This window comes from Felis catus, chromosome E2 (assembly GCF_018350175.1).
Source record: "Felis catus isolate Fca126 chromosome E2, F.catus_Fca126_mat1.0, whole genome shotgun sequence".
NCBI lineage: Eukaryota > Metazoa > Chordata > Mammalia > Carnivora > Felidae > Felis > Felis catus.
Genome location: NC_058382.1, coordinates 61,645,678 through 61,656,308, shown reverse-complemented (window position 1 = coordinate 61,656,308; position 10,631 = coordinate 61,645,678). Strand labels below are relative to the sequence as shown.

The following is a 10,631-nucleotide window of genomic DNA, read 5'->3' as shown; positions in this document are numbered from 1 at the left end:
CGGAAGTCGGCGCGGCTGCGGGAGGAGCGTGCGCGCTGGGGGCGCAGAGGGCGCTAGAGCCGCACCCGCGATGGGACGCCGCCGCCGGATGCGCCAGGGTCCGCAGCGGGAGACACGGTCCGCAGGGCCCGGGACCGGCAGGGGGCGCGCGCGGGGCCGGGCGGGGCCGCACCTGTGCTGCGGGGCTCGGGGGGAGGATGCTAGGGGGAACCCGGGCCCCGGAGCAGCTGCGCGCCCCGCCCCGCGGGCTCCTCCCCGCCGCCGCGGCCCCCCGGCTGCTGCCCCGATGCGCTGCGCCGGGAGCTGGGGCCGCGTCGCCGCCGCAGCTGCAGGGGCGCCCGGGCCGGGTGACGCCGACGCCGCCCGCGCCCCTCCCAGACCCCGCTGGCCGCATGGAGCCCCCGGAGGGCGCCGGCCCCGGAGGTGAGTGTGGCCCCAGTCCCTAGAAGTCCCCGAGCTTCTCCTTCCCCGCAACCAGCATAGCCCCTTCCCCCCCTCCCACCTCTCCCGGCCCAGGGCCCACTCATCGGCCGCTCCCGGGGGCCGCAGACACCCACCGGTAGCTCCGAGTCCAGCCTGGCCGGAGCGGGTGAAAGCCTGGCCTGCCGCCGGGGAAGCCACGCCGGGGGCATCTCCCGGGAACGGCCCCCGCGCTAGGCGGGGGGCGCACACACCGCGTCCCCGCCCCCTTGTCTTCTGAGCTTCAGGCCCCGGCAGCCGCCAGGCGCGCTCCTGGGTGGTTGGCCCAGAGTTTCGTGCCGAACCCCATCCCAGCAGAGCCGGGGTTCTGGGGGTCAGGGCATGGGTGTGTCTGGGCCGTGGTTTGGGGTCCGGGTCGGCGAGGCGTGGGGTCGACGCTGCCCTCCTGGGCCGCGCATCTGCTTTGTTCGCCCAAGTCGCTATTCACCGGGGGCTCGGGCAGGGAGGCCGCCTCTGGGATCCTGCAGGGCACCGCGCTTGGACAGGCCCTGGGTGGATGGGGGGAGGGGGGGGGCAGCGCACCCGGCAGGGCCTTCGGGGCGCCTGCCTCCAGGCTAGCCGGGGTTGTCGGCCTGGGTGAGGCACAGGGCGCTCACATCTGGGAGGGCAGGTGTGCACGGAGACCTCCTGGAAGCCTCTGTCAGCTCCCGGTGACTCTGGCGTTTGAGATTCTACCAAGGTCTCCCCTCTTGGAGTCTGGCCCAGGCAGGGTGGCAGCTGGTGGTGAGAGGAAAACTCTAGGAACCCCATTTCAGAGTCCTTTCAGGAAGAGTGTTTGGGCGCCATCAGCGCCTCCACCGGCCTGGCCAGGCCCCAGATGCATCATGGGTTTCCTGGAGGTCCCATCCCAGGGAGCCACTCTTGACCGCACAGGGACCTGTGGAGGGACACCAGCCACATCAGCGACCTCATCTGGAGCCCAAAGGGATGGCCCCGAGGGGTGTCCTGAAGCAATGGGCCCACCCACTGCTGTGTCTGCAGTCTGAGTTGGGCAGGTGCGTCCCAGACAACTGTCTGGAGGACCTTATCACCCTCCCTGCAAGCACCACCAGACACACCCAGAGCTGGTGCGTGTGGGTTTTCTTTGTCTTGTCATTTGTGGAAGGGATCCACCTTTTTCTTGCTATTGACAGTCCCAGAACCCCAGGACTTCCCCGTGGCAGCTTTGAGGGGATGTGAAGGGAAAGGTGAGGGCTGGGGAGCACAGAACTGGGAGATGGGGGGAAAGCAGCCTGGCCTTCAGTTTTCATGCCCACTTCTGTCGGTGGGGACAGATTCACTTCCCTGCAGGGCTGCGGGAGCCCTGAGAGAGGTAAGGAGGGAAGGTGTTTGGTCGGGAGAGGGGCTTTGTGATTTCAGTTTCCGACTCTCACTTACTGAGTGCACAAACATGTATTTATCAGGTGCCCACCCTGCGCAGGAGCAGCGGTGGGAACACGGCAGGGGCAGATGGGGCCACACTGACGGGGCTCATAACTCTTGTTACCTGGTAGCCATTTCCTGCCTACACAGTGGCCTGGTGATCTCCATTCTGTGGGATCTCATGAGGTCACATATGGGTGGCTCTGTCATTCTCTCAGCTCACTGACTTTTGGAAACTTTATTTTGGAGCATGTGGGACACACAAATAAGTAGAACGGTGCAGTAGAGCTCTGTGTGCCACTTCCCAGCCTGCTCTACCAGACCACCAGCATCCTCCCTTCAGTAGTAATTCGTAGCCAATCTAGACACACTATTTCATCTGAAAGTATCTCTAAAAGGTCAGGTCTTCACAGAGCATAAGGAAAAGTCCACTTTTGCATCTAAACAAATTAACAATGATTTCTTTTTTTAATGTTTGAGAGAGAGTGTGAGCGGGGGAGAAGCAGAGAGAGAGGGAGAAGTGGCGGGGATGGGGGCGGGGGGGAGAATCCCAAGCAGGCTCCACGCTGTCAGCACAGAGCCCGACGTGGGGCTCAAACTCCCAAACCGTGAGATCACGACCTGAGCAGAAACCAGCTCAGACGCTTAACCGACTAAACCTCCCAGGCACCCCAACAATAATGTCTTCATACCCAAGTGCGCAGACATGGAAATGAGAAGGGAGGCGGTGCGCTTCTTGAAGGGCCCCAGCTGGGGAAAACCAAGGTTGTGGCCCACCGGACTCCAAGTCTGTCTGAACAGCCACAGGGAGAGGCCGTGGCCCTGCACCGAAGAGGTTGAGCCTTGGCAAGGCCCACCCAGCATCCTCAAAGTCCAAGGACAAGGGGCTGGGGAAATGGGGTGTGAGTGCCCCCCACCTCTGTGACCATCTCTCCCTCCCCACTGCAACTGTGTCATATATATTCATTCATTCACTTCATTAATTTGTTCAACTGTTCGTGCAGTGCACCTCCTCAGTGCTTAGGGCAAGGCCCAGGGCACGCAGCAGGGAACTTGAAATTTGGGCCAAGTGCTCACACAAATGTGCCGGAAAATAGGTCAGCCACATGGCACAAGGTAACCCTATCGTATCCATCCACTCACATCAGCCACCAGTGCTGGGGGGCAGGACTGTGGTAACCCAACTGCGGTACCCATGGGGCACTGGTTCGCTGTCTGCACAGGGCAGGGCAGCGCAGCAGTGGCCCTGCAGGGGCTTAACGGGGGCTGTGCTGAGCTGAGAATCACAGTGTTGCTACCCCACCCCTGGCCCTAGGTGACCCAGGGGCTGCTGAGCCTGGCTGTCAAGCACACCTGCCCCGTGCCTGCTTTTCACTCCTGTCTCATACCCTGGAAGAGCTGTGGGTCTCATCCATGGAGAGGTGATTCCTAGCACAGCCGTCTAGTAACTATGCGGTTGGGTGTTGGGCTGGCTCGTGCATTCAACAAACATTATGGTGGACCTACTGTGTGCCAGGACCAAACCTAGGTGCTAGAGGTCACACTTCTCTTACCCACTCCCAGGCTCTGAGCCTGATGCCTGGTGCATAGTAGGTGCACAGCAATTGTTAGTGGATGTCTTGAGTCCTCCTGGATTTGCCCTTCAATTCCAGCCAAAATCAAGCTGTTTCCACTGAGGATTTTCTTTCTTTTTTTTTAAGATTTTAAGTAATCTCTACACCCAAAGTGGGGCTCGAACTCACAACCCCGAGACCAAGAGTCCTATGCTCTACTTACCGAGCCAGCCAGACACCCCTGAGGATTTCTTTTGAGGTATAATTCACATATCATAAAATTCATGCTTTTAAAGCATTCAGTTCTGTGCTTTTAGCGTATTCACAACGTTGTGCAACCACCACCATCATCTAATTTTAGAATATTTTCATCAACTCGGTGGGGTGGGGGTGGGGCCTAGGTGGCTCAGTGGCTTAAGTGTCCAACTTCAACTTCAGTCATGATCATGTCATGATATCACGGTTCATGAGTTTGAGCCCCGCATCAAACTCTGCCCTGGCAGTGCAGAGCCTGCTTAGGATTCTCGCTCTCTCCTCTCTCTCTCTGCCCCTCCCCTGCTTGTGCTTCTTCTCTCAAAATAAATAAGCTAAAATATACATACATACATATGTGTGTGTGTGTGTGTGTGTGTGTGTGTGTGTGTGTAAATTTTTTCATCAATTCGAAAAGCAATCCATACCCATTAGTTCTTTCCCCATTCCACACACACCCCAGCTCCTGGAAACCACCACCTACTTTCTATGTCTTTTCTAATCTACTCTTTTTATTTTTAAAACTTTTTGTTTTTGGGGCGCCTGGGTGGCTCAATCGGTTAAGCGGCTGACTTCGGCTCAGGTCATGATCTCGCGGTCCGTGAGTTCGAGCCCTGCGTCGGGCTCTGTGCTGACAGCTCAGAGCCTGGAGCCTGTTTCAGATTCTGTGTCTCCCTCTCTCTGACCCTCCCCCGTTCATGCTGTGTCTCTCTCCGTCTCAAAAATAAATAAACGTTAAAAAAAAAACACTTTTTGTTTTTAATGTTTATTTATTTTGAGAGGCAGAGAGAGAGGAGAAAGAGAATTCCAAGCAGGCTGCACACTGTCAGTGCAGAGCCCAGTCAGGAGCTCGAACTCAAGAACTGTGAGACCAAGACCAGTGCCAAAACCAAGAGTCAGACGCTACACCGACTGACTAATCCACTTTTCCACCCTTTATGGATTTGCCTCTTCTGGACATTTCATATAAACGTTACCACAGCGCATGGCCTTTTGTGACCGGCTTCTCGCACTTACCGTGTTTCTGAGGTTCATGCATGTTGAGCCTACATCGGTGCTTCCCTTCTTATGGCTTCTTATGGTTCTTGTGGCTGAGTAACATCCCATGGTGTGGATGGACACACATCATCCGTTGATGGACATCTGGGCTTGACTCCACTTTTGACTACTGTCATACTTCAGCGAACATTCGTGTGCAAGTGTTTGTGTGGATGTGTGCTTTCAGTGATCGTGGTTATAAGCATAGGAAGGGGACTTCGGGGTCATGTGGTGACTCCATATATAATCGTTTGAGGAATCACTAGATGGTTTTCCACAATGGCTATACCACTCTACATGCCAAGGTCAATCCTGCTCCTTCTGAGGGGCCCAGAACCTTCTCTGTCCCTGGCCTCTTCTGCCCTGGCATTTTGACTCTTAATCTCCATTACATTCTTCCCGACAAAAGATCAGTGAGTGTCCTTTATGGCAAAAGTTGCATCTTCTGCATTTTCATCCCCCCACAGCTTTGACACAGGCCAAGGACCAGGGTTTACAGAGTACAGACCACCCCAACTGCCAAGAGACATGGAAAGGAATAAAAAACTAGACACCTGATGACTTTGAAACATTCAGGGATACCATTTTCTGTTGGCTCCATGATACCATTGACCGCAGATGCTTTGTTATTTCAGAGATGTTGAAATTTGTCAAAATGTGCTTCTTACAGTCAGCACAACAGGCTAGGCTGTCCGAGACCCCTGGACCCCAGCATCTGTAATGATGCTCGTCCCCCACCTCATACTATCTCAGCACCTATGGACTTCATCCTTCCCACCTGGCCTGCATCTCACATAAATGGAGGTAGATGTCATCCTACTCAGCTCAAAACCCTTCGGCGGCTTCTCCCAGCTCACTCAGAGTAGCAGCCAAGGTCCTGATGACATCTGTGTGATGTGCATCCCCTGCTGTGTCCCCCTGCCTCACCCGTCACCATGGGCCATGGGTATAGAAGTGTCTCAGAATTACGACCACACACACCAGCGTGATGTGAGCCCATGGATACTCACACCCTCAGAGAGAGGGACTGGGGTTCTGTAGTCCCCACCTCAAGGAAACAAAGCAGTGTCCCATGGAGTAAAGGCTCCTTGAGGATCCTCGACAGGGATTCTCAGATGGCTCGTCGGAGGTTCAAGACAGGCGTCCCTGCTGACCCCAGCTCAGAGCAGGGTCTGAATCACATCTCTTGTGCCATCTTGCTGGGAAGGTGTCCTTGCTGGGCTGGGAGGGCCAGGACACTGGTGGGTGTAACTGTATCCTCCAAGGATATTCCAAAGCCACAATCCAAATGTGTCAGAGAGCTGGAAGCCAGATCCCCTGAGCCCCTATCCAGCTCCAAGCCCCATGTGATGACACAGCATGGGCAGGGCCCAGTCCCATCTCCCCTTAGCTATACTTCCCAGGACAGTGGTATCCTCCAAGAGGAGGCCAAGGTGTTACCCAGAGAGCCCTACAGCTGTGAATGGATGGCATTATCTTCCCCACTCAGCTGGAAACCCTTGAGACCCACAGGACCTGCTGGGTGGCATCCAGGCTGCTGACCACCCTGTTGGGGGGGACAGGCCCACCCCTAACAGGCAGCTGTTGGCAGTGGGGGCCCGACTGGACCCTCCTAGATGCAACACTCAAGGCAGATGCTCCTGTAGCTTCGCGCACACCCAGCTCTCAATGTTGACCCCGTGGGACAGGCACGGACGCTGGGGCATTGCAGAGCACTGCTGAGGGGAGTCAGGAGGCATTTGTTCACTCTTTTGGGGGCCACAGTAGGGACACGGAGGAACCAAGGGGTCCAGCTGCCTCAAGGGACGTGCCTCACAGGTCCTCTGGCTGAGTTCAGGGAGTGACAAGGTCAGGCAGCAGGAGGGGGAGATGGGTGGGTTCTGGAACATTTTGGAGAGGCTGGTAGGAGGTACGGATGGAGGGACGTGAGCTGAGAAGACAAGGTGTTGGGCCGAGGAACGGAAGGGTGCAGTTGGTGCTTCCTTGGGGGCAGGGACCCCATCTCTGAGCGGCTCAGCCTCTACCAAGCAGACTGCCCACAGGGCCTCCTGCTCTCATCTGAGAAAATCATCAAATGCAAAACATGAGTAATTACATCTTTCAAAAAAAAAAAAAAAAACAACTCTGCAAATCTGGAGGAACACTCCTCAGTCTCTTACTATGAAAATGCGTTATTCAGCATTCAAACACAACAGCATAGGACTTTAAAAGTCAATCCACAGAGGGCAGGCAGGCCAGCAGGGGCCATTCTGGGTCAAAGGGACCCAAAAGGCAAGGAAATGCTAGAGAGACCACTGCACCCTTGGTTGGACTTAAGAGTAGAGACAGAGGACGCTGTTGGACACCCCCTTCCCCATCCACAGGAGGCCACTGCCCAGTGGCCCTCGTCTGGCATCCAGGCCCAAGGCTACCCTGCTCACTGCCCGGGGCCTCAAAGGGGGGCTCAGTGAACCAAACACCCAGGTCTTCCCCACCCCCATCTCTCCTCCCAGGTAACACCGTCTTTGTTGCAGAAATGGTTAAGGAGGCTGAGGTGCCACAGGCAGCCCTGGGCACCCTGGCCCATGGGACAGGAGACAGCTGCCACTCGCCCACGGCCGAGGAGGAGGTGGGCATCCCGATACCAGCACCGGGGCTCCTGCAGGTCACAGAGAGGCGGCGTAAGTACAGCTGACCTGCCCAGCGTGTGTCCCACGGGGACCATGAACCCCTGGGAAATGGAGGGCAGGGTCCCCATCCTGTCCAAACAGTGCCCCAGGTGTATCCAGGGTGGCAGTGGTGGTGGTGCTGAGCTCTCACAGCTCCGGCTCTGTGGGCTTTGGCTGTACCATCTGCAAAGTGGGGGACCCCAGAAGGTGTTTAGGGTTGAGTGTGTGGAGTACGGGGGTGTCTGGGTCTGCCCCGTCTTATCCTGGCCACACAGGGCTTCACCCGGAGCTCTTCCTCCCTGGGGCTCATGGGGGGCCTTGGGTGGACGGACTGCGCCCATGACGAGCCATCCCCCTGCCCGGCCCCGCAGAGCCCCTGAGCAGCGTCTCCTCCCTGGAGGTGCACTTTGACCTCCTGGATCTCACTGAGCTGACAGACATGTCCGACCAGGAGCTGGCTGAGGTCTTTGCTGACTCGGACGACGAGAGCCTGGCCAGCGAGTCGCCAGCAGGTGGGCTGGCGTTGGGGCGCAGTGAGCAGCGTGGGGTGGTCCTGGGGCCCAAGCCGACCCAACACAGCTCTCCTCAAACCCCTATTTCGGAAAATAACTGTTGCTCACATGTGTGTCAAAATCAGTGTTTGTCACTGTACCGTTTTGTTCAATATTTTGGCATTTTATTCTTTCTAGTAATCTCTATCCCCAGTGTAGGGCTCGAACTCACGACCCCAAGGTCAAGAATCGCATGCTCCTCCAACTGAGCCAGCCAAGCATCCCAATATTTTTGCATTTTACATGTCTATTTGCCCAACTTTAAGGAATTTCCCTCCTGTTTTCCTCAATTCTCTTTTCCAAACGCCAACAAAAGGCCAAAGCCATAGTCCCACCAAAAAGTGAAATCTACTAAATGTGAATGTAATCATTCACAAGTTAGGCTAAGCCAAGCAGGGTGGCCTTCATCGACCCCGGCACCACAGTTCAGCCCTTTGTTTCCCCTTCAGTTGCTGGGGAAGTGTTGCCCTTGACCCAAGACCCATAGGGCTCCAGAAACAGCCACGCAGCCAGTGGGGGTATGGGGACCCAGGGACCGTTTTCTCTCCCTGATCGCACCTCGTGCAGGCAGGGGGTGGAATGGGGGGCTCAGGCTCCAGCTCTGTACTGTACAGCCTGCATCCTGGGAGGGTGACGGACTGCTCAGATGCTGTGGGCCAGGTTCACAGCCAGGGTGGGATCTCAGCTGCACAGAGATCCTCTTTTTTGTGGACATCACAAACGCCCTTGCCCATGCCGCCTCCAGACCCCCATGTCCGCAAGGCTGGTGCCCTGGCATCTGTGTTTTCTAAACACCCGGGGGACCCCAGTGTGCAGCCAGACCCCGTGTGAGAGGCACACGGGGGCCCAGCCCAGTAGCTGCAGGAATGACCTGACCCTTATGTTCCCATCAGGCCTGCACCCACTACCCCGGTCTGGCTGTCTGCGCTCCCCCTCCTGGACGCGAACCAGGGCCGAGCAGAACCGAGAAAAGCAGCCACTTGGTGACCAGGAGCGCCAACCAGCAATTGTGGACACATTTCTCACCGTGGAAAGGCCCAAGGAGGACTAGGCCAGCTGGCCCCGGGGCCCAGGCAGGACAAATCCGGACAATACTGACCCCATGGACACTGCCCACCCATGTGGCTCTGGGTCAGGTTCTCGGGGTGCCCCAGCACAAGCACAGCCCAATGGCCTTATGTCCCCCTCCGTCCCAGTCCCTGAGTCTCGGACAACAATGGCTGAGGACGAGGTGGGAGTGGCCTAGGCCTTTTGGAAACTTCTGTCTGCAGGAGGGGTGCTCTCATCTGCCACAAGAATCCCGAGGGGGTGTGGGGTGAGGGGAACCTAAGTCGGAGACAGCTTCTCTGCAAACCCCCTGAGGGCCTCAGGGTTCTGGTCTGGGAATGGCCACACCGTGCTCCAGCCCGCGGGATGCTCTGCTATCCAGCCGAGTGTGTGGGTAGGGGTGTCCGTCCTGAACAATGCCACCTTCATTTCAGTCCCATCCTCTTCTTGCCACCCAGGGAGCATTGCTGGCACCAGGGCCCCCTCCTCAGGCCCTAAGACCCTGCTTGTCTTGGTCCCCGTGTGACAGCCGAGCCCACCCGCCGTGGTTCGTAACACCAAATAAGGCACGACCGCCTCAGACTGTGTGGGTGGGCGGGGTCTGCCCTTGCGCGGGACACAGTCCGGCATCTGTGCCCCCGCTTGGCGTCCTGGCCTGGGGTAGAGACGCCCGAGGGGGACTGCGAATATGAGGGGCCCTCGCACAGCCCCCAGGCCCCAACTTAAGGGCATCAGGCTCAGCTGCTCCCAATGCTGCTTTTTATGAGCTAAGGGATGAAAGAGGCTTCTGGTCCGACAGCAAATCCAAGAACAGTTTAAAAATAAATATGTAAGTCTGCTTTTGGTCCCCAGGCCGACCCGCCCTGACCCGTTTCCCACCGAAACGTTTCTGCGGGAGGAGAACCTGCCCTCCTATGGAAGCCCCGGGCGTGCCCTGGGCCCGCTGTGCACAGCTGAAGGCAAGTCCCCCGCTGAGAACACAGGCCTGCTCCCTCCACGCGAGGAGGACCAACTCAAAGGATGTCTGCCAGGCACCATCCAGAAGTCCGCTTAAACACAAACCCCGTCAGGGCAGCTGCATGGCCCCCCCGCCCCCTGCGTCTTTTCCCTCCATCTCTAGCCTTCCTGCTATGGCTTCCGCAGAGTTTATTTACAAACATTGGGATTAAAATCTCACCTCTTCCCAAGGCCCAACCGGTGTCTCTTCCTTTCCAGGTGACACCAGAGCTCAGAAGAGCGTGTCGAGGGTACGGGAGCTGCCCTAGCAGCAAAACTTCGCTGGGCCTTCTCCCGCTGAAGCCACTGGGGGCTCCTCGGTGCTGTACTCTGGGCTGCTTATATGGGTCACGTGTCAGGGACAAGTGCCCTGGATTTCTAGTCCTTAAGAAGTGAAGATCCCCTCCTACGCATGCACACGCACACGCCCAGGCCCGAAGAGGCCCGAGGTAGCTCCCCGGCAAGCCTCTGAGCCCAGGCAGGTTCCCAGAGCAGCGACTGGTCACGAGGAGGCAGCCAGCAGGTTGGGCCTGTGAGGAGAAGGCCAAGGGTGAGGCCCAAACCCCAATTCTTTTGATTACCCGTGTAACAAGGGGCCCAGAAAACAGGCCCAGGGCTCCTTGCCAGGCAGTTCCTCCTGCGGGCCTCTCTGGAGGGAAGCCCGAGCCTCCCTGATGGAAGGTTCTAGGCCAGGTCTCCCACAT

General features: G+C 57.4%; 1 protein-coding gene across 3 annotated transcripts; it reads left to right on the top strand.

Moving 5' to 3' along the window:
* The first annotated feature begins 142 nt into the window (after nucleotides 1-142).
* Nucleotides 143-10,125, top strand: DBNDD1 (dysbindin domain containing 1). Of its 3 annotated transcripts, none has more exons than XM_023245570.2 (4): nucleotides 143-423; nucleotides 7,178-7,345; nucleotides 7,705-7,845; nucleotides 8,778-10,125. In XM_023245570.2, exons 1-4 carry the CDS (start codon nucleotides 198-200, stop codon nucleotides 8,933-8,935), a joined length of 693 nt encoding a protein of 230 aa, XP_023101338.2. In that variant the 5' UTR covers nucleotides 143-197; the 3' UTR covers nucleotides 8,936-10,125. The 3 variants fall into 3 exon arrangements, with proteins under 3 accessions (XP_023101338.2, XP_044902812.1, XP_023101340.1); XM_045046877.1 differs by lacking the exon at nucleotides 143-423 and adding an exon at nucleotides 1,461-1,475 and having other exon boundaries at nucleotides 7,199-7,345; XM_023245572.2 differs by lacking the exon at nucleotides 143-423 and adding an exon at nucleotides 3,640-3,654 and having other exon boundaries at nucleotides 7,199-7,345.
* Nucleotides 10,126-10,631: the final 506 nt, after the last annotated feature.

Excerpts from the sequence above, each read along its gene's own strand:
- DBNDD1 (XM_023245570.2), top strand. The coding sequence starts at position 198 with ATGCTAGGGGGAACCCGGGCCCCGGAGCAGCTGCGCGCCCCGCCCCGC. Across the intron at positions 7,346-7,704 it reads GCAGGTCACAGAGAGGCGGC|AGCCCCTGAGCAGCGTCTCC; the intron begins GTAAGTACAGCT and ends CCGGCCCCGCAG. Across the intron at positions 7,846-8,777 it reads GGCCAGCGAGTCGCCAGCAG|GCCTGCACCCACTACCCCGG; the intron begins GTGGGCTGGCGT and ends TGTTCCCATCAG.